The sequence below is a fragment of the Branchiostoma belcheri genome, unplaced genomic scaffold, assembly GCF_001625305.1.
Source record: "Branchiostoma belcheri isolate BF01 breed outbred unplaced genomic scaffold, Haploidv18h27 scaffold88, whole genome shotgun sequence".
Classification (NCBI taxonomy): Eukaryota; Metazoa; Chordata; class Leptocardii; order Amphioxiformes; family Branchiostomatidae; genus Branchiostoma; species Branchiostoma belcheri.
Genome location: NW_017804553.1, coordinates 627,464 through 650,906, shown reverse-complemented (window position 1 = coordinate 650,906; position 23,443 = coordinate 627,464). Strand labels below are relative to the sequence as shown.

The following is a 23,443-nucleotide window of genomic DNA, read 5'->3' as shown; positions in this document are numbered from 1 at the left end:
TCCTGGTGAAACTTCAGACTACAGTCTACACGAAAGATGGAGGGTTTAGGAGACGAGTTGACGTGTCCCGTGTGCCTGGAGCTGTACACCTGTCCGCTCCTGCTGCCCTGTCAACACAACCTGTGCCGCAGGTGCGCCGAGGCGTTCCTAGAGGCTCCCGCCGGTGAACCAGAGGGGGCGCAGGCCGCCTGCTCCTCGGAGCCAGCCCCTCCCTCCCCCGAGGACACACCGGGAAGTTTCGCCTGTCCGACTTGCAGAGAGGAGGTTCACTTGGGTGACCGAGGCGTAGACGGGCTGAGGAGAAACCTACTGCTTCAGAACATCATTGACAGGTAGGGCTGACGTAAAGATCAGATCTTTTTCCCTCCCTGTACAGGACAGAGCACATATACTGGACTCTTGCTAGTATTAGTAAGACATTGTCAATACTCGAGTCATCTTTTACTGATCATTCGGATGTTTTCTGTTGCTTGCTAGTGTCCGGCTCTCTTAGCGAAAAAAAAAAGAGCAAAATCTGCCTGTGGATTAGTCCAGAAATCCACATCCTGAAGAGATCAAAGCAACCAACAACCTGTAACTGTACCGACCCTTTCTATAGGATACCTCAGAGTTTGTAGAAATATGCCTGCAAAAACTCATTCTTAGACCAAATAACTTAGTCTATTTTGCTAATTAGTACTTTTGCTGCTTTGTAAGATCTAGAATTAGCTACAGTTGGGAACTGTCAGTATTTGATCACTAAAAACATACCACGCCACCAGGTTCAAACACGCGCAGTCGCAGTTGAAGCGGGACGCCGTGCCATGTCTGGTGTGTGACGCAGCGCCCCCTAGAGACGCGGTGAAGAGCTGCAGCACCTGCAAGCTGTCTTACTGCAGGGAATGTTTGCAACTGCTGCACCCATCCCGTGGCGTGCTGGCCAACCACCAACTGGTAGCGCCCATGGAGTCATTTGATGGCATGCAAAAGGTGAGTAGGAGTATATACTGATCTTTCGTTACTGCTTGTGGTCCTTAATTAGAGTTCTATAACATCCCTAATAGGATATACAACATTGTTGTTGTAAGTCTTACCTTGGCGCTAACCTGTACCGGGCTTCAGAAGCGGCTGGAAAGAGTAGAAACGGCAAATAGATAGATAGATAACATAAGTAGTTGGTCCGCTAAAGGAGAACAGTTTGCCGCTCCCGAAACTGGACTGGCATGAAATCTGTCTATTTGGCCAATTTCTATTCTTTACCACCCCTGACCTCTACTGATCTGACGCATGGTACAGGTTACCGTGTTATTGTTTAGCCTCTCCAACGCTATGTTACTGCGTTGCCGGTACAGCTTGAATTTGAGCTGAAGGAGTAGATTGATTTTTTTTCTGGATCTTGTTGTTTTCAGACTGTGGTGTGTCCAGACCACAAGAACAAGCCCGTCGAACTTTACTGTATGGAGGACAGCACTCCGGTCTGCTCTCTCTGCAAACTGGTCGGGAAACACAAAGAACACGACGTAGCTGCCTTGGAGGAGGTATTTGAGAGCAAGAAGGAGGATCTGCAGAAAGTCGTCGAAGAGATGGAGGGAAAGATGGAAAAAGAAACAACAAAAATCATAGAGCTTGAAACCAAGAAAGCAGCGATAGAGAGTCACGGAGCTCAAGTGAAATCACAAATCCAAACGGAATGCAATGCGTTGATAGACATTATCCGCGAACGAGAGGTCGCAATGGTGGCGAAAGTAGACGAAGTAGTAAAAGATGACACTTCCAAGATCCAAACCTTCATTGACAACTCTGAGAAGAAAGTGAAGAGTGCGACCTCATGTCTGGCGTATGCCAAGGAGGCTGTAAAAGAAACTGATCCAGCTTGTTTCTTACAATCAGAGCAGCTGGTCAGAGGCCGTGTGGAGCAAAGTACCAGCATGTTTTTCGATGATGAAGAGCACACACGCATTCCCACAGATCGAGTCTCTGTAAACCTGAGTTCTGCGAAGAGTCTCATGAAAGGCCTTGATTTGCCACATGCCCCGGTCATTTCATCAGAAAAGTGTAGCGCTACAGCGGGGGAGGTGACGGTGTCGTGGGACGCTGACGGCCAGGATTCGGATTCCAAGTTCGATGTTTTGTGTTCCTGTCGCGGTAAATTTTCATCCGGCATGCGTGACATTCAACCTAACGTTAACTCGTGTACGGTGAAAGGTCTGAAGAAGAACGCTACTTACAGTGTGGAGGTTACGTCTACCAATAAGTGTGGCACTGCGAAAAGTGATAGCTTTCCGATGAAAACAACCAGGAAGCCGAAATGTTACTGGTTTTCTACCGACAAGGTAAGAGCGTCCGAAGATTCATCTCCCATATGCATGACGGAACACACACCTAAAACCACAAAGCTCAAGCAAAAGAAAGGTCCATCGCGTCGTGCTAGACCTTCGACTCATGATCAGCCAGCGATGCAACACGCACAGGAAGCAATGGGATATTATCATCTTTCTGTTCCGCTACCTCCTGTAAGTAAAAAAACAAGTGCTTCTGCAAAAGCTGACCATTTTCGCCGCTTACAGGCTTACAGTTTTTACGAACATTTTCCCCATCCTAGCATTTCAATTTACCTAAGTTATATAAATGGTTCTAGTTCTCATCAACATTGTCAGAATAAAAAAATGAGACACAAAAGTACATTTTAACTTAAATTATAAGTAACGTTAATATATATATATATATATATATATTTATTCAAAATCTCTTCTATGGCTTTGTCCCCAACATCTAAGTTTACAAACCTCGTGACATTCAACCAGGGCTTTAGCCAGCGCCCGTTTTACCGTCAATTGACGGTATTTTTTCCCGTCGGACGGTAAAAATTTAAGTCCTTACCGTCAACATTGACGGTCAAAAATCGTGGGTGAAGACATTAAACTTAGCAAAAAATGTAGCGAATTTGAATGAGCCACGGCGCGGGGTCTTTCCAAAGCGCGTCGCGTCTTTTCAAAACGCCGCGGGCCCACACATTTCTTATTTAAATACGGCGGGAAACCTGACTTCAAGGAACGTGCCGATGTCTGTTAACTCGGTTCTTTTCTTCAATGTTGCTGTCTGTTTAAACAACATGTGCTAACGGCCACATAAGAACAATGGCTCGACTCAGACTCACGCTGGTAACTGTACATGACAATAAGATAAATAAACAACATGTGGCAACGAACAAAGAAATATCAAACGTTTTGAAAATATACTGTACTTGAATTTTCATACCATCGCAAGAAAACGGAGATCGATCTACGCAAAGTGGCTTTATTATTTATATAAACTTCGTTAAACCACCTTCGAAGACTTGAGCGGCAGCATAAAGATAAATTTTCTGGAGCCGATCGCTGAAGCAAGTTTTTGCCGGCGTACGTAACTCCCTCCGCGGCAAAATCCCATATGCCGTAGCGAAATCGCGTCTCAGCACTTCCCCAAATCAACTCCATGGCCGCTAAAGTCTGCAAATGAGGTTAAACTTCCTCATTTCGGTTGAGAAGCGAAGCTACTAGTATAAAATCATGTGCATGGCGGCCATTTTGTTTGCTACCCGAAGTCTTCCGAATGATCTAAATAAGGAAATCGTCGGAAATCTGAGCCACATCCCTCGCTGTCGGCATGCGCTCGGGGCTGGCTCGGTGGAAATCGGAGGCTGTGGCGTCAGGACTAGGTTTATTTGCATGGCTCGGGAAGCCGCCGCGGCTTGAATCGCAGCGGGATTTGGGCGCCGGGCGGGTCAAACAAAGGGAATATGAAGTTGTGAGGACCATAGTTTTTTTTTCTATTCTTCAAATTGCAGATTGTGTATTTTATCCTGAAATCTTGAAAATCTATCTGCAAATTGCAGACTGAAGACGGGTATTTAGAACACTGAATACATGAAGTGTGCGGGGGGGCATGATGTCGATCACCGGATCATGATTTTTTTTTCGCGTTGACCCTGATTCAACCCTAAAATGATACTCGAAGAGAACTTCAAAAGTCATCTTTTACTAATCATATATAATTGTTTACATTATATCATTTGATCAACCTGATCCATTAAAAATTGTCAATGGAAAATACCTTGCCAAACAATGCAATACCTATTTAAGTTAATTAAACACTCACTCATTAATTAATTAATTTCCTAAAATACAAAAGACATGTTGGTGAAAGTTAGGCACCCAGGTAATATCAATAGTTCCACGGACAGCTATGTAGGCCGGAGCTTCTATTGCGTGCGATCTACGTTTGGTCAGAAAATACACCCCCCCCCCAACCACACACACACACAAAAACACCGATCCGGGAACGCCTGAAAAGGAGGCTTTTAATAAGCTTTGCCTGCAGCGCCTTGATTGGTCGGACGTGTGACCCTCTGGACTGCCGGCTAATAGAAATCTGAACATCTAGACTAATCCACACTGCTAATGCTCATTGACATAATTTATGCAGTTTATTAAAATCCTTGATTACTGTGATTATAGACATGTCTTTATCAACATTTTTGGCAAATAATAAAATCAAGTTATTGTTCAAGACAAATTAAGTTTGTTTTGTCAGCAGCTTTGTTATGCAACATTAATACTATAGAACTATGATTTTGAAATTAGCAACCATAATGGAAAGTATACAAACGTCCAAGGCATAAATGGTAAAAAGTGCACTCGCAACAACGACATCTAGCGACATGCGGCAACTCAGCATGTCTGCATGGCCGTCGCAACAACGACATCTAGCGACATGCGGTGACTTAGCATGTCTGCATGGCCGTTGAAGGGTGGAACCGTTGATCCATCCATCCGTTGATCCAATCTCAATCTCGTCTGAGTTACCATTTTCGCGCATGCGAAAATGGTAAAAAAGGTCATGCATATCTCGACCACTACACATTTCTGGCCTACATACAATAACGGTTCATGCTAACTGGATAGATGTCCGCTTCTTTCGGTACTTTAGCAATGACTCATTTTAAGATTTCCAACATTTATCAAAAGCAATGTTTTGATCCATAATATGTTCATCATTTCTTTCCATTCAGGACCAGATTTCCTTCGGCTTTGAGGAGCTCCCGGAGGAGGAGGTGAAGGTGGCTAGGCCGTATATCAATGATTGGAAGGTAAATATTTGGTGCAATATTTTCTTCAATATATTGCCTTCCTATTTTTGTTTCAAAATTCTAGATGTCGGCTTCTTTCAGATGTAATGACTCATTTTAAGATTGCCAAACAACATTTATCAAAAGCAATGTTTTGATCCACAATATGTTCATCATTTCTTTCCATTCAGGAACCTGAAGAGATTTCCTTCGGTTTTGCGGAGGAGGAGGTGGTGCAGATGCCTGGGCCGGATGTCATTCATTGGAAGGTAAATATTTGGTGCAATATTTGCTTCAATATATTGCCTTCCTATTTTTGTTTCAAAATTCTAGATGTCCGCTTCTTTCAGATGTACTCATTTTAAGATTGCCAACATTTTTCAAAAGTAATGTTTTGATCCATAATATGTTCATCATCTCTTTCCATTCAGGACAGCAGCCAACATATGTCCGCCGGCTTTGAGGAGCTCCTGGAGGAGGTGAAGGTGGCTAGGTCGTATGTCGATGATTGGGAGGTAAATATTTGGTGCATTTGCTTCAATATTTTTTGTTTCAAAATTCTAGATGTCCGCTTCTTTCATATGTACTTTAGCAATGACTCATTTTAAGATTGCCAACATTTATCAAAAGCAATGTTTTGATCCATAATATGTTAATCATTTCTTTCCATTCAGGACGCTAAAGCTGAGATGTCCGTCGGCTTTGATGAGGAGGGGATGCCGGTGCCTGAGCCGCTGCCAGTGCCAGTGATTGGGAGGTAGATATTTGGTGCCTTTGCTTCAATATTTTTGTTTCAAAATTCTAGATGTCCGCTTCTTTCAGATGTACTAGAGTCTCTATAGTAATGACTTATTTTAAGATTGCCAATATTTATCAAGAGCAATGTTTTGATCCATGATATGTTCATCATTTCTTTCCATTCAGGACGCAAAAGCTATTCCCTTCGACTCCAAAAAGGACGAGTTTGATGTAGAGTATGACAGTGATGACATCGATTACAGCTAGCAAAGAAGTACAGCTATGATTCCGGTAGACATGTGGCTTAGGCTTGTCCGTAATTTTTTGACAGCCTTGCTATGGATCGAAAAACACATCCACCCTGCGTTCACATCAGCGGCAAAACGGTGCTGACAGTCAGCTTTCCCGACTGTCTGGTTCGAGACTCAACGAGGGGAATTTGGGACACAAAACGAGCTAAAATAATATGATTGCACCAACGTTTACATTGGCATTCATTCCAGAGTTAAGATACTATAAATACGATGATCATCGGATGATCATATTATATGATCACCGATCCTATTATAAAATGACTTACATGTACATTTATTTCACCTATGATTCTATGTATGAAGCTTAAGTGCGAACTGAAAAATATCAGTGCGGTGCTTTAGTAAGCTTTTCTTAGTCGAGGTTTCTGTCGATGCCCTAGTAACCTGTTACCATCCATGTCTATTGCGTTAAAAAGCACACGCTACACATTTTGTATTGCAAATAGAGTAATTTTCATTGACTGTGAAAAATGCTGTAAAATAAAGGAAACTGGGCATTCTAACAGAAAAACATTATGAGTCTTTGATTGCCTCATTGACAAAAGTACTGAAAGGTGACCTTTACAGTCACGTGACATGACGTCACGTCGCTAGGAAACAGGTCATGAGAGGGGCGGTACACACACCTGGGCGGGTCAACAGGTATACAGGTTTACAGGTGGGACATATCGTATTGTACATGGTGTAACGTTTCCTAAATGGCTACCAGATCACGTTTTATAGCTATCTAGGATGATTTAGGATACTTCAGGGTTTAATTATTTCGATTTGGACAGCATCGGTTACAGCCTATACGGTAGAGATCGCCTGGGTACCGTGACAGGTGAGTTGAAAGATATATCGTGAGGGAGGGAGGGGAGGGGGCGTAAGGTTTGTTATGTTTTCCTTTGATATCGGAAACCATTATCATAGTGGGGTCTAAATTAGTCTGAGTCGACTGGAGGTTCTATACAGAGTGTCTCATACCTAGCTGGAACGGTTTGAAATTGTATTAAAGGGTGTAGGTTTGTGCAATGCCATGTAGTTCCGTGCAATAGGGACCAATGGAAGAATGGAACAATGAATTCTGTAAATCTGAAGTTGATCTCGTTAAACACAACTCAATCTGGGTTGAGGGGCTATTTTGACTATGGTGTACATGTAATTCCAAGTTTAGGTGTGCAATATTTGTATCGTATTCATTCATTTATTCGTATCTTGTTTATGACATGATTCAGGAAAATGGAATATGGTTCTGGTTAATAAGAAAGGATTTGGCTAAAAACACAGCATTTTGAACAAATAAAGCATCATATTTTGTGGCATATCTCATTACAGGACTGCCGCGGTGCTACATGGGATGCTCCGCTGACAAAATAGCCGCAGTAGATCAACATCACGTGACTCCCAAGGTTCACAGCGCCAAGATGGAAGACTCAAAGATTGACCTTGAAAACAAAACGTCGAAGAAATCATCCCTGCCTGCTCCAGTGATTCGTAAAGAAATGTGCAGGACTAGCTTTGACCTGGCTTACATAGAATGGGAGACATCGGACGATAGTGGAGTGTTCGAACTTCACTGTTCTTGTGATGATGAGTCCTCAGATGACCCCGCGATTATTGTACAGAACATACGCGGGAACTTTTCCGTCGTTCGCGGCCTCAGTTCTGACACAAAGTACAAGTTTCAGGTCTGTGCAACAGACGACAGTGGGGGTGGGGTGTGTCCAAGCGCGAGCGTCTCCATGGTAACGCTCCCGTTCTTCTTCCGGTTCGACCCAGAAACGGCGGGAAAGCGGCTGCACCTGTCAGAGAGAAACACGAGGGCAGTGAAGGGGGATGCGATCCCCTCTCTCCCCGAGGTCCCGGGACGGTTCAAAACGTCCACGGTGTTCGGAGACGCGGCCGTGTCGGGCGGGAGGCATTACTGGGAGGTCGGGACGGAGGACGCCAGGTACTACCTGCTGGGAGTGGCGTATGGAGACGTGTCACGCGAGGTCAACGTCGGTGAGTCGGCCGGGGGGTGGGGCATCGAACGGACATCGGGCGACACCTACAAAGCGCACGATGAAGGCAACTCTTGTGAAATAAACTTCTCTCCCCACCCGGACAAGATAGGGGTGATTCTTGACTACAATGCAGGGTTTGTGACCTTCCAAGACGCAAATAGCAAGAAGGTCATCCACACGTTCAAGGTCAAGTTCGAGCGGCCGGTTTACCCGGCATTCTCTCTGTGGATTGGGCTGGGAGGGATATCGTCCGTTCTTAAACTTCACACCGGAGTATCCATGCCTCAGTAGTAAAGGGAATGTTGCAAAGAAAAAAACGAATGTTAGAACTTAAAGCGGTGTCAATAGAGACATTAAACGGCATCTGAAGCTTTGAGGGTGTATGTAAATGAGATTGTAACTGTTGATTCTGACAAAGATATGTGGTTTTAAAAAGTAACAGTAAAACATAAATGGTGTAACAAAGACTTGTCTGATTACTTGTTTCCCAAGACGTAACGTTACAGTCATGAGAGCATTACACAATCATTGATTCGAGCAGGTAACACTCCACTCATACATTGTTAGGGCTATCTGCGATCAACAGTAAAACGCTTTCCATGTAAATTACGTCTTTCCCCTGTTAACCTTGGTGACTGACATATTTTCCGGCCCTGTACATCTAGCGGTTTAGTGTCTGGGATGAATCAGTTCCTCTGTGAAACCCGAAGATAAGTTGCTTATTTCTCCAAACCTGCTTTGACGTCAGCTACTGTTTGTGCAGACGTGACATTGCTATGGATGTTATTGTTAGCCAAGCTTTACCTCTTAAGCCTGGGAAAGAAAATGTTGTTTTTCCGCCCTCCGGTTTCCCAACTAACTCAAGCCAAAACACCGACCCTATAGCTAGCCTTTTTCTGGTAGGCCGCTGGCATGCAAGGGACATGAAATACTCGAGCTGACATCTGAACTTCACAGCCTCTTGAACGTTCGTACATGTTTAGAAGTAATTTCTATTGAGTAAAGCGGGTAAAATATTCCCACAGGAAAACGGAAGGACAGCTCCTGGAGACAGCCCTGGCCCTGATGTTTTTTATGACTATACACTGTTAATATTGGATCACTTCACCCAAAATCTGGAATTTAGAAACAGTGAAAAAGATAAATAAAATATTCCCGCCTACCTATTTTTTCGGAACTGACATCAGAACACATTTTCCTAAGCATGGATTGAACATAAAACCGATCTTTTCCCATGCACCACCTGTAACGTGTTCTAACGCTTAGATTGTTGATGTTTTCTGTCAGTGTGGTGGCGTTTGCTTGCTTCTTTTTGTTCCTGCCTAGTTTCCACATGTATAATTTATAGTCCCTGATATCGCAGGTATGCGTCTGGTTAATATCACTGTCCTTGACGTTGGACTTCCTCACGTACCATTGACGTCACATCCGCTTCCGGTGTACTAGTACCTTACTACTACTAGTACATTGTAGTTGTACACAACTTCCCCGAAGTTGCTTTTCTTGGCTTTGTCTGTCTAAACATTAACCGTTAGCTTCTGTAGACTCTAACGTTACGCCTAACTGAATTTCTTTTAGCTACATGAAGCTACTTTTAAATCTTAAGTTATGAAGTTACGTTTTCTTAAATTTCTTTTAAAATTTTTGGGGGGTTCACGATGCTTGTAAGGTGTACGTCTAAAACTCAGCTCTGATGGCGAAAACACACGACGTCAACATCTTGTTGAACCCGTGCCCGTGACCCACATCCGGGGGCAACGTTCGGTGTTCGTTCGCGGCATTGACGTCACAGCCCTTTGAGTCAAACGTCTACACGTTGCCATTGGCGATCCCCGGTAGTCACTTTATTTACAATAAAGTACTATGCCTGTGACAGGTAGTATGTCAAACTGCAAACAGTTAGGACAAATGGACGGAAGTGTAGGCTGAGCTTTCTACCGAGGGTTTTTCCAAGTCAACATTCGAAGGGGTGATATCAAATTTACAGGTGAAAAATCCATGTCGATATTCCATTTTGATCTCGGGATAAAATCTAAAACGTTTTATTACTTAACATAAGAATCTTTTGTATTCTGTATCTTTGACTAGATTGCGAAAATCCTTTATTTCTTGTATGGCACCCCCACGCGTGTCCCCTCCCGTGGAAAATGGTCTCGCCCACGTGTAATCGAACCCGTTGAAAATGACCGATGAACTCCCAGTAGGGGTGAAACATCAAGTGCGCCACAACGGCTTCCTGCAGACGTGCTACCTGGACCGTTCTGATCAAACTGTTCCTGAATAATTGATAGACTCCAACGTTTAAAGACTTAAGGGTTCTCGAGGAATGCTTCTAAGGACACTTAAGGAAACGCTGAAGCCGTGAAGACGTCTCACAATTAGGGGTAATTTCTTAAGGCTCGCTGGGCACCGGGGTAAGTCTTTTTCCGAGAAGTAGTAGATCGTCATCTTTCTGAAAAGAAAGGATATACAAACCGCTGAGTGTTCAAATTCTTTCATTGTCATTGTACGGTCTTTGAACGTCCAGTGGAGGACTATTTCAACATACGGACCGCATGTATTAAAGTAGGTAGGTTAAAGTTCATTGTCATAATTTGAAGTACTAACGCAGCAAGACTTTGCTCGAGTTGATTTTAAGAATGTTTAGAAGACAAAGACTTCCTACCTCATAAGGTAAGGTTTAATATACGCCCGCTTTGTTTATTTGGTTAGAGTGCGGGTTGGACGATACGCGACGTATTTACTGACGTTTGTGTGTCACTAGTAGTTTGTCAAATTTGTCTGTGTTTACTTAACTTGGGGCAAGAGTTCGAAGTCGTTTTGTGGGTTCAACTTTGTTAGTCGTGCACCCAACCCTGACCCATGTATACGGTAACTGCGCTGAAGGCCTTGTGCCAATTCGCTTTTCTTTTCCCCAGTCTAAGGAAATTGTTGAAATATCTTGTTCTATTTTTGGGCTGCAGCTGGACAGCCTAGGGGAGAAATGTCAATGACATATTTGATTGGCAAGTCAAAGGAAACTTTCGGGGACTGTTTCGGGGACTGCGTCTGTTATGCTGGTAGTTCGGTCATTGAAATCATGTAAAAGCTACTGATATACACTTCAAAATAATTCCTTTGAGAGAAAAATACAAAATGAACCCAAAACACATAATTTGAACAAACAGTGTAAAAAAACAAGGCTATTGAATAATGAAGACATCAAAGTCAAGACATTGCATGTATAGTCTTAAAGATACATTTAAAACTGCCCAAGAAAACAACTTGGGTCACCAATAAAATCTGTTTATGTGGACAGGTGGTCACTATAGACAGGATTTTTAATATTTGTGTGAATGGGAAAATTATCTACAGGACAACCAAAAAGTGGCCACATTGGCCTTATGTACAGGTGATCCCTTGTAGTTGTACAGGTTTGACTGTACATAAAATAGAGGAAGAGACAACAACAGAACCATAAAGTTTGCTACAGCCAATCAAAGTCTATTTTAAAACTTGCAGTGCTGCATAAGTGTGTGTGTTTAGCAAACATGCACGCCTTGCAACCATGGTATCTCCACGGTACACTTGAACTCCTCACTTGACTGGGCAGGAATAGTCTACAGTTGTTGTTGTGCATGCAGAGTGTCAGGCTTTCACCTAGCCATGTCTGTACATGCATGAAAAGGCTAACTTTTTGTCAGTACTTGCAGCATTGCAAACTTTAAGTACCGACCAAAAGTTAGCCTTCAAAGGACTTCCAAGAGCATTATCATTCAATGCTTCTGTTTTTACTTAGATCTATCATTAGGCATGTACGGTATGTGTAGTACATACTTATTATCTTTCAACATTTGCGTCACATTTTTTTCATGTAACTCTTAATTTTTGGAGAATTCTTAAGATAAACAGTTGAAGATTTAAATATAGAATATTACTAGTAAGAAATGACCAGAGTTCAATGATTTCATACCTCCACTTACAATTTTAGGTTTTTCTTATCAATTATGCAAATTATCTAAATAATCATTTGTACTTCAAAATACTTCTCACTAGCTGAATTATATGAACTATGACTATAAAGACCTTAAAAATACAGAAAAAGTAGCAAAACTCTGCCCAAAACCCAGCTGGGACACTGCAAAACAATTGTCCTGGCAGCTTGACTGTCTTGTTGTGTCTGAGAGGGAAGGTATTTCGCAGGTTCAGATTTCTAAATACCGCAGGCTAGTCTGGCCCTTGTCTCTGTCCTGGTGTGAGTAACGCAGTCGTGTTTAGAAAAGGCTTCAAATTTCTGTGTGAACATCATGTGAGGAGCAACAAATGTGCTACTGGGGAATTCAAGTACATGATTATATTCTTCTAATAAGTTTAGTTTTCTGTTGTGAAAGCTTTGATTGACATGACAATTACAACATGTAATGTTCTTGTTTGAGTTTCAAAATGCTAAACATGAATTTACATTTGTACTTTTGCGGTGGTTTTATATTTGAGATTTTTCAGTGACCCCTTCATGCCAGCATGAATATGTCTTTGTATTTGAATCCTACATGTACTACAGAATTGTTTCAAACCTCACAAAAACCTTTTCTCTCATACAGCAAAATAAATTTTCAGCTTGTGAAGTAAATGTATTTTACAGTATCTATTTGTCTGATGCTGTTATAGAATGTCCCTGACCTGTAAACTACATCAAACATTATTAAGTATGCTCTCAAAACATACATCAATACTAATTTATGTCAATATTGTCACCAGCTGTTGTTATGGTTGCCAAGGTTGGCTTTAGTTCATTACTACATGTACTAAGTACAATGCCAGACAGAAAATGGGGGCCTACATGTACCTTTTCTGTTGCTGGGCTAGCTATTTTGATTTGCCACAATTTCTAAGTAAGGCCACACCAATTTAATTTGGTGGTTCTCGGATTCACCTCTCCATTTTTTGTGATTTGAAAAAAAAAAGATTCTGGTTCTGAATCAACTCAAATGTGGTCATAGTTTGCCCCCGACAGTTGAGGAAAGTCATTTTCTTCCTAGCTGTTACAGTTTTTTCCATATATCAATGCAGTGGTTTGATTAAAACATATAAAGTTCAAAATTCATTGTTTAAATATTAACCTCACCTTTTGCATTGACTTCATGGCTCCTTTTGTAGCATTTTGGGCTATAATAGGATGCCTAGACCTGTTTTTATTTTTATTTTTTTGCCGTGTCGCTTCATATTTTTTTTTTTTAAATCCGAGAACCAGCAAATTAAATTGGTGTGGCCTAAAGGAAAAGCTTTTTTCTGCCCCTACGTAGAGCTTCCTCCACAAATGCTGTCTCTCTCCCTCTTTGGTTGAACACAAAGTGCACCGTAATGTGCATAATGCTTTTCCAATAGCTGGTGGAGTAATGTGGCTTTACTACAGCTCACTTTTAGGGCTAAGCATTCACATTTACATTTATATGCACTGTATTGACCTAAGAACAGACCTTTACATTAATTATATATAGAATCAGGCTGTATCACCTGAGGGCTTATTGTGACCTAAAAACAAATAAACATTCGGTCCTTGACCCATTTGATAACGTCACTCTTTTATGTATAAAATTGCAGTTCAGCTGGAGAAATCCCACACAGCTGGTGCACGAAACTGAGCGGGACGTTGCACGGTTGTACGCAGTTACCGCTAGACAACACTGATACCATCTCTTCAAGCCGACAACTGAGAAATCAGCACAGTCAGACATGCAGTACCTGGAACTTGAGCCAAAAATGCAAAGAAGTGCTTCAGACAATGGGCCACTATGCAACCTACCAGAGGTAAGTACAAGTGTGTGTGTATGTAAAACACCACTATGGTTACTGAAGCATGCATTGTCTGTGGGTTGTAAGATAGTGCTTGCTGCAGTCGTCTTTTCTGGGATCATTTCAGTAAGGCAGCTGAATAAAAAAAGGGTTTGTCAAAAGAAAAGCATGCAGTTTTTCTGGTTCTAGAACAGACAAGCCAAAACTTAACCCTTACTGTATATAAGCTCACTTCACTCACAACACGTACTTATAGCTGAAGTCAGTAGGGCATAGGTTTAAGTGATAGAAACAGCATTCATAGGTAAGTGATGATACAGCATGAGCAGACTTATTTTTGGGGACAATCTGCCATATGGAGCTGTTTGTCAGATAACAAAGCAAATCAATTACGACTTAAGGACTGTGTCCTACTTAACCTTTAGCTGTTTGGCTCCCAGATCTGTATCTGTACAGCCTGATCATATATACACCAGTACCCACCCAAGTGCAGTCAATAAAATACTTAGAGACACACACACACGCATGCGTGCATGCACACATGCTCACACGCACACCTCCATACCCAGATCTAAAAAAAAAATGTCTGTTTCATGTCTCTTAAATATGGTCACTTGTACAAGAATGTGTCTCTTTACTGTCAAAGAGCTTGACCTTGAAACTGACCTTGAAAGCAGACTATCATCAGACTTGAAGGACAACCCTATGGTCAATCTCAAGCTGATTCCAAGAATCTTCAAGGCTAACAGCTGTGTTCTTTGATTACAGAAAAAGATCTGGTGTTACACCACAAGTAAATACAGGGATTTGAAGATATAGAATAATCAGAGTTTAATTGGGTACCACCTAAGCCAGCTCCAAAGGACTTAAGCCATGTGGACTAGTCGGGTAATCTTGTTAGCTTGAGTAATTGGATGCAAAAAAAAATGAGTAGTCACTGGACAACATGCCATTAGACCGTACCGATTCTATGTCTCGGTTTATAGTTTGTTTTCTGAGGTGAAAAGAAGATAACAGTTAAATCTAAATCAAAAACTCAAAATCTATTTCAAGGACATCAATAATTCCAAATGCTCATGTTTTGGCACCAACAGTTGAAGAAACTCCTTGTTTTCCTAGGTGTTATATTTTTTTCCTATTCATTGCTTCACTCGAAGTGGTTGAATTCATTGTTTGAAACATCATTTACACCAACTGATGCCTGTGGTATAACATAGGATCTATTTCTGCTATTATTATTTCTGCTGCCAAACCAAGGAATAAAATTTGTATGGCCATAGTAACTTGTTTTCATCCTAGGGTCTGTCACATTTTGAAAATGGATAATGCCAGCAATATCAGATATCTTTGCTAATGGAAAGTTGTTATTTTGTCCTCAGGTTGTTTCCTGTTCGGTGGAGAAAACACGGGGTAAATTCCAGTTCCAGTTCAACCCCCAGAGCGCAGGAAGTTACCTGCACCTGAGCAAGAACAACACCAAAGTCACCAAAGGGAAGATGCAGAAATGTCACTCCCTGCCAGACCTCATCACTACCAAGCCACTTTCCAGGTAAGATTAGCCTTCAGCATACCAAGGTAGCCCTTTGGCACCAGATTTGTATGGATGAGGCAGTAGGTAGAAGGTTAAAAATGTTTTCTTAAACTTCTGCAGCCTTTAGGCATCAAATTTGTGATGTAGTAGTAATTATAGACTGGTTTATTAGGCCTTTAGATGTGACATAAATGCCTCCTGGCAGCCATAATGGGCTGACATGTCAGTCTAACTTAAGTAGTAAAAAAAAATTTCAGTGATGATAGTACCGGTCAGCTGGTAGTGGGTTACGGGATAACTGAAGGAAAGACAGCATCTTGTCCATCTCAGCATGAAACCCCATTTTTCCTTTGGCGTTACTACTTGTCTTACTATACCTACTACTTCTGACATGCTACTACCACAACTACTATAACTACTACTGGTACTGGGTTTGTTTTGCAGAAATGCCATATCAGAGGGGAAAGCACTACAACCAAGTGCAACCAACTAATTTTTCTGTATAGGCCTTAGTATTGCTTGTCATACTATACCTACTACATTTTGTACTCAGTCTGGTACTACCATAATGTTACTACTGTACTGGGTTTGTTTTGCAGAAATGCCTACACGATTCTGGGGAACCGCGCCATATCAGAGGGAAAGCATTACTGGGAGATCCTGACGGGGGAGGGCTCCTTTACCATCGGGGTCGCGTACAGATCTGTCCGTAGGGACAAAGACATCGGCTGGACAAAGAAGTCCTGGGGCCTGGAAAAACAGAAGTGGATCCCGTCGATGCTCCACGATTCCGTGTTCAAAGCCCTGGCTCAGGGGGAACAGACTGAGGTGCGAATTTCCACTTGTCCCGAGAGGATCGGTGTTCACCTGGACTATGACCTTGGCAGCGTGACCTTCACAGACCCAGCAACACAGGAGGTCATCCACACTTTCAATGTCACCTTCCAGGAACCAGTTGTTCCAGCCTTCTCCCTGTATAAAGGTTCTTTGTCCATCTGCAGTGACTAGTTATCCTTGATAGCTTCATGTAGTTACCCTGGATTACTTCCGGGACGGAAGTATTGTTTTGGGCAGATAATGGGCGGTTTGTATGTATCTTGTGCTGTTCAGCAAGGATTGGAAGTGAGTGGGTGGAGAGAGTCTTTTAGTTGATTGACAGGGTTGTGACCCAGTATGCCCTGGGTGGTCATACTGCCAGGAAGTCTACAATCTCTTATTTCCTGTTGACAACGTTTCAACACTTTCATAAGAAGAAGAAGTTGATAGATCGTGACAATGGATATAAATTCCAATTTCCCCGGCAATTGCCAGAATTTTTTAATTTTTGTAGTTAAAATATGGGATGTTCCCCTCCGGAATATCATAGATATTGTCACAGTTCTTGTTTTGCTTTATATTTAGCTACTGCTATATAAAAAATTGCCTTGTACTAAGATAGATAAGGTACAGAATTTTTTAAGTGTGAAGTCAAGCTCATTATCTTAAGTTGCTCTGATACATTATCAGAAAGTTTTATATTGTAACCACAAGCACAAGATTCAGTGAAAAGAAATTATATGAAATCAGAAAAAGGTTTGAGACAAGCTGTTTTACAGCAATGCTTTATGTACAGTTTAGATATACAAATAGTCTAGATATACAAATTGGATAGCTTTATTAAAATAGGCAGCACAGCTGCCAAAAATGTTTCAATAAAGGACTTTTCTCAGCTATTTCCTCTGACGTTTCCATGACTTTTTGCTTTAGTTTTGCTCTACTTTTCTCCTGTGATGGTATCATTGCAAGCTATGCTTCATGCCTTTTTTTTCTTTTTAACACAATTGATTTTGACCAATCAAAGGCCAGCTTCCATTCACATGTCTAAATATCAGAATAACTGCCAGGGATGTTTTCTTTGTATGAAACTGTATCCAATCCAAGCACAGCTGTAGTAGCTGTACTTGTAACTTTCAGGTGGCAAGGTCGTCTTGTGGTTAGGGCTGTTCTTGACTCGGAATCTGGAGGTTCTGGGTTCAAATCCCTGGCAGGCCCTAGTGTTGTACCCTTTGTTAACAGCACTTTACACCTACAATGTATTTTCTTACTCAGGAGAAAATGAGTACATAGCTTCGGTTAGGGACGTCCTCTTGGATATTCCTTTCACAAATTTGGTAAATCTTCATGAATAAATAAACCCTCCCTTACTACAGATAACCAAGGACATTTACTTGTAGTATAATGTCCTTGAGATAACTAATATCATCTGAAAATAAGGCTCCACAAAGCTAGAGCTATGTTAGCCCCGAGTAACACAGTGCCAAGCAGGGAAATCAGAGCAGCGACGGTGTCTCTGTCCCTCCTGTTGGGGAGAAGTCTCCCCAGCTGTGAGTCCACCAGGGCTGACAGGATCCACTGTCCGTCCAGGGCGTGGCACGGGACGACGTTCAGGACTGCCAGCGCTCCGGACAGGGAGATGAGGTATCTGTTACACCTGTTAAGGAACCTTCAGGAAAAAATCTCTTATACAGTATATAGCTGCTCTCTCTGGGCACCCTTACATCTGTACATACTGACCCTAATCTCTCTGCATAAACTTTACATAGATTCCATCACAGAAAAGGCAAACAGAAAAATACATTTTGAAGCTTTGGCTCAAAGTCTAATGTAAATGCAGAAAACATTTCAATGCAATGCAGAGAGTAGCTGCCCTCTCCAATACATTACAACACAATACAATTTACAATATACAATTAGTATAAGAATGTGTACTATGTATCTTCAGGGCCAAAAGAAGGATACTTGCAGAAGGTCTCCAGGAATTCAGGTAACTCCAGGGGGAGGAAGTCAAACCTTGGCATGTAGCTGCTCACCTTGGCTGGGAAAGATAGGTAAACAGATACAGATAGTATCACGTACCCACAGTTCATACTCAGGAAGTAATTGATTTCCATATACCTGTCCTCCACTCGAGAAAATCAGCATAGCCAAACAAGGCTGGAAATACCACCTGTATACACTGGTTAGTGCAGGTAAAATTGGAACTGAGCAGGTATTTTTTATGTCTACCTGTAGCTACGCGTGTATTAACCTACACCATCCCTGTATTGGGTACGTAAGTATCTGTGAATTGTTATATTCTGAAGTTCTGTACTGTTTTACCCATAAAATTCAAATCATTTCTGAAAAACTTCTACTTTGATGCATACTGAGGGTACCCCATAAAACCTACTTTAACACAGGTAAAATCTGCCTGGTGCAGGTTATTTCCAATGCTCCCTGTACGGTGTACCAGTACAGGTTTGCAGGAAAACATATTCGGAGCCCTGTTAACCCACTAACCATGATAGTACAGCTCCCACGGGTTTCCCAGGAACAGCATGGGTGGATCTCTCCCCTGTGTGACCCTGACCAGCCGGGTGTTGTTGTCCAGGGCAGGGAACAGACAGAACGCAGAGCTGGGGTGCAAGTTTGGCCGGCGCAGGCTCAGTTTGTGACGTTCGGGTGTCAGGCAGTCGTGGTTGGTCCGACAAACAGGGCCTGAGGCAGTTGTTCTGGCAGGCAGACATGCATGGTACTGTGGAAAATAATGCGATTGTAAAGATCACCTAATCTTCAAGCAGATTTCTAGGAGAAAACAGCATATACCACATCTAATAATAAACACACACAAAAGCCTAACTATTAAACCTGTTAAGGAGTCTACATGTCTGGTGTTTGTCTGTAAGTATGACGTGGACTGCTTCTGTCATCCATCTGTAGTCACAAGTCCTCATGTGGCCGTAGAGGCCTATTCTGGCATGGAAATGCCGATAACAGTGTGGGCTATTATAGTGTAGTGTCAGGCTATACTAGTATAATGAATACATATATTAAATGCTCAGCTCACCTGTGCTGAGAAGTTAGAGTGCCGATAAGAGAAGCACAGCTCACTCAGACTGGTGTTGGTGTTACAGCACTCCACTATACCATGTACCGTCCTGTGAACTGAGGAACAGAAGAGTGGTACAGTTAAAGTCAATTCATTATGAGTGGCATCAAATGGCCACATGGCTAGGCTATAAGACACAAGATCAAAAGATTATGGGTTGCATTTCGTGCTTTGCAGGCTAGACATTCTGTCCTTGGGAAAGGCGCGTAACAAAATTTTCTTCACTCCACCCATGTGTAAAATGGGTCCCTGACTTCAGTCGGGGGGGTAAAAGGTGGTGGAAGGAGAGGGATGGGCTCTGCCTTCCAATACTTTAGGCCACACCAATTTAATTTGTTGGTTCTCGGATTTTTTCAGAAAAAATATGAAGCGACAGGGCGAAAAAAATAAAAAGAGGTCTAGGCATCCCATTATAGGCTTAAATGCTATGGAATGAGCCATGAAGTCAACACAAAAGGCTGGGTTAAAATTTAAACATTGAATTTTGAACTTTTAATCAAACCACTGCAATGATAGATGGGAAAACTGTAACAAGTAGGAAGAAAAGGACTTTCTTCAACTGTTGGGGGCAAAATATGAGCATTTTTCAGTTGATTCAGGACCAGAATCAAATTTTTTTTTTTTTTTTGCAAATCAGAAAAAAACGAAGAGGCGAATCCGAGAACCAACAAATTAAATTGGTGTGGCCTTACCATAATCACTACGAAATAACACTACGACTTTACAGTACCTTTAACAGCTGTGTTGAAATGTTGTATCTGATCTGCAGACTGACAGAAGCCTCTGTGAGGTGTGTGAAGAACACCCAGGATGCACTGCTCCCAGTCCTCCTTGCTCCTGATTGGACAGTCATCCATCCTGGTCACATGATCTCCCAAGAGAAGTCCCCTTGGACCTGAGACAGCAGTGCCCTAAAATAAACAGGAAATTGGGGATTCAGACTTCACGGAAGTGTTTTGGTACATTGGATATGTGTTGGGATTGTGGAGTGTATTTTATGACGTAAGTTACTTGGGTATTAGTAATACTATTACACACTGTCAACAACTTCCTGAATTCCTCCATGTACCACCCACTTACTCCCACCTGCCACAGTAGATCCAACTATCTTACAAAGACAGTTAACCTTCTCCCTGCTGTCTGATGCCACAACGGAACCAAATCTCGTGCCAATCAGATACCTTTGCAGACTGATGGCTAAGCTTCCTACTACCAGATTTCCAAAGACAGTTCTTAACCTTCTCTCTGCTGCCCAACCCAACAACGAAAACAAATTTTGAGTACTAAACAGATACGTTAGCAGACTGAAGGTTAAGCCTACCTCCACCAGCCCAGTGACCACAGCGGCCTGTCCTGTGCTGTACAGTGGCAGGAGGAGGTACGGCATGCAGATCAGCAGTACCAGGGCTAACACCACCAGCACAAAGTTGTGCCACACTCCTGCACAGAAGATTCTCAGCTTCCTAGGCAAAGAAAAAAAAATTATACAGTTGTTTCCAAACTTCATCAAACACATTTATATACAGTTACAGTTAAATTTGTTTCCACTGTTTTCTGTGTTTCTTTAGCCATTGGCCCACACAATTTTTATGCCAACTTTTTCACATACATGCTAAGCATAGAAGGGAACAGTAACATCTACATACATACCAATAAAATAAGCACTACAACTTACAAGCTGCTTACAATACTATTCCTATTATATTCTATTGCCAAAAAGGGAGGAGAAGAAGAGAAACTTAATGTTAGAGTTGCTGTGAGAACTTACTGTTGAGCTGAGACACTGTCCAGGTGTTCTGTAGACAGGTCCACAAACGCTCCAGGGTAGATGACAAAACAGAAGATCCCAAATCCGTTCACCCGTACTTGTTCTCTATGTGTATACAAAACAGTGTTGCATTGCGGCTAATACAATAAGGTAAAGACAAGAAATTCACACCTCCATGAGTTGTTGTGAATTCTTGGTTTATTTATTATTGTGAATTTCTCGTTGATTCTGTGCATAATTCACGGCTGCGCATATGCAATCCTTGAGTTCCTCCACCATTCATTACTAGTACCTCCTAGCCTGTTGGGAGACCATTTTGACCACCAACCTTCCTGTCAATCTGTCACTGTATATAAGTTATACCCCCTCACACCTCCTTTGATGCTACTGTTTTCAAGTAGCTACATTTATGGACACACAAACACACTGAAAAACAGAAATACTTTAAACATCTTCTTATAACCTTGCTTCTGATTCGTCTGACAATACTACACTATACACTGGTAAGTGTGATGGTATTCTAAATGGTGTGTCTAAGAAAATAGATGTGATAGATCATACATGACCTTTGGTAGATCATTAGAACTTTTGCTACCCTAGCCTATGAAACCCAAGCTCCGGGGGGCTCCCTACATAGTCCGCCACCCGTGGCAGACTACTAGGGAGCCGGGGAAAAGCGAGGTTCAGTCAGGCTATTGCTACCCCAGCCTTTTCTCTTACCTAATTGCAGCAATGGCATGACCAAGTTCATGCAGTACCCCAGCCAGCAGCAAGGTGGCAGCAAAGTACACCATGTGGCTCCAGGGCAGGTTCACACCTGGCATCTGAAACATATGAAAGACCACATCATTGACATACAAATATCTGGATACAACTTAAAATCTCTTACATGTAATGTGACAAAGGTGTCAGTGTCACTGTAGTATTTGTCTTTTGTAAAACCATCAACGTGTAAGGGTATATGTACAAATCTATGTACAGTACATGTAAATAGACTCTGCAAAAAGATACAAAACAAGGCAAGAAGTTGTAGCTAATGATGAGAACTATTAAAAAGTCTTAAATCCCTCTACTGTCAAGATTGTACAGACATTCCTGCATTACATTATTGATTTTTCTGATGCAATGCAATGCATTGATTTGTACAGTTTCATTCCAAGTTTGTACATTAAAGTAAACGCTGTAGTGTACCCTCTTCAGACTCCAAAAGGAATAGCGATGAAAACTTCTGAAGGAAAAACAAACAAAATAATCCCCCTCACCACAGGCACCAGTATCTGCTGTGTCCTCTCCTCCGGAGCCCTGGTTAAGTTCCTCACACCCTGCACCAACGTCCCGACCAGCAGTGCGATGGACCCAACCATCGCCACATAGGCGAACCACACCCCCGCCGAGAACCACGCCCGTTGCCATGGCGACTGCCAGCTGGCCAGGCGGACAAACGTCCGGTTCAGACCGGTTGTGTACCAGCGGACCTGGCCTAGGGACACGGACAGACCCGTGCGGTGGAGGAAGCGGTCGTATCGCCTGCTGTAGCTGGAGGACTGGGAAAAATTGGCCATTTTATTTAAGTTGCGAAATTGTACATACCTTAGGCCACACAATTAGGATACTATACATCTTTCGTATATGCGGTTTTCATTGTGAAATTTATTTTAATTAATTCTCAAATTAAATTCTCAACTTAGTTGGAAACAACTTGTAAATAGTCACGCCATTGTGTACAGCTTTGTTTTGATGATTTTTATTTTTTAAAAATTGGAATTCGAACTCCCAAGCAACAGCTCTACTACTGTTAGAATAACATGGAAATGGATTCAGAGGACACCGGTACAATTATGACGGTGTATACGTAGCGTATACGTATACGTTCAGAAAAACTACTCCTGCTAACGTTATGGGGGAGGGGGGCAGAGATTAGCCGTGGCGACTCTTGACTCGGGCTTACATTGCATTACCCTCTGCAAGAGTCGTGGAAAGATCCATTGGCAGAACTGCACATTTCCCGTTGGCTGCTCGATGCTCCGTTTTTGACCCGGTTTTTTGCTGTCCCGAGCTTCCCTACAATATAACTCCACAATTGGCCGGGTTGCCGATGTTCAGATCGGCCTAAATATTCCACAGCGCGACGGGAAAGTACTAAAATAGCTAGTCGGTACATCCGCGCCGCCATTTTGGATATAGTCGGGAATGTCCGCTACCGCCGTCGGGAACGCTCGGTAGCGCCACGATTACCGAAGCGGGACCGAAAACTCTCCGATCATAACCGGAAAGCCTACCGAGCGTTCCCGACGGCGGTAGCGGACATTCCGGACTATATCCAAAATGGCGGCGCGGAT

General features: G+C 42.3%; 3 protein-coding genes across 4 annotated transcripts; 2 read left to right on the top strand and 1 right to left on the bottom strand.

Annotated features, from left to right (window-relative positions):
* On the top strand, positions 1–8,578 carry LOC109487368 (E3 ubiquitin-protein ligase Midline-1-like). Its single transcript, XM_019791344.1, has 4 exons — positions 1–332; positions 762–969; positions 1,389–2,098; positions 7,631–8,578. Exons 1-4 carry the CDS (start codon positions 37–39, stop codon positions 8,415–8,417), a joined length of 2,001 nt encoding a protein of 666 aa, XP_019646903.1. The 5' UTR covers positions 1–36; the 3' UTR covers positions 8,418–8,578.
* A 1,722-nt stretch (positions 8,579–10,300) lies between these two features.
* Positions 10,301–17,313, top strand: LOC109487419 (fibronectin type III and SPRY domain-containing protein 1-like). 2 transcript variants are annotated; one of them, XM_019791412.1, is made up of 4 exons: positions 10,301–10,540; positions 13,707–13,913; positions 15,278–15,447; positions 16,029–17,313. In XM_019791412.1, the coding sequence occupies exons 2-4, from the start codon at positions 13,839–13,841 to the stop codon at positions 16,435–16,437; spliced, it is 654 nt and encodes a 217-aa protein (XP_019646971.1). In that variant the 5' UTR covers positions 10,301–10,540; positions 13,707–13,838; the 3' UTR covers positions 16,438–17,313. The 2 variants fall into 2 exon arrangements, with proteins under 2 accessions (XP_019646971.1, XP_019646972.1); XM_019791413.1 differs by lacking the exon at positions 10,301–10,540 and having other exon boundaries at positions 13,536–13,913.
* Positions 17,067–22,666, bottom strand: LOC109487319 (membrane-bound transcription factor site-2 protease-like). The gene is made up of 9 exons (XM_019791297.1): positions 22,367–22,666; positions 21,825–21,928; positions 21,105–21,209; positions 20,658–20,799; positions 20,067–20,247; positions 19,295–19,392; positions 18,748–18,982; positions 18,208–18,283; positions 17,067–17,890 (listed from the first exon to the last, which is right to left on the bottom strand). Exons 1-9 carry the CDS (start codon positions 22,664–22,666, stop codon positions 17,668–17,670), a joined length of 1,464 nt encoding a protein of 487 aa, XP_019646856.1. The 3' UTR covers positions 17,067–17,667.
* Positions 22,667–23,443: the final 777 nt, after the last annotated feature.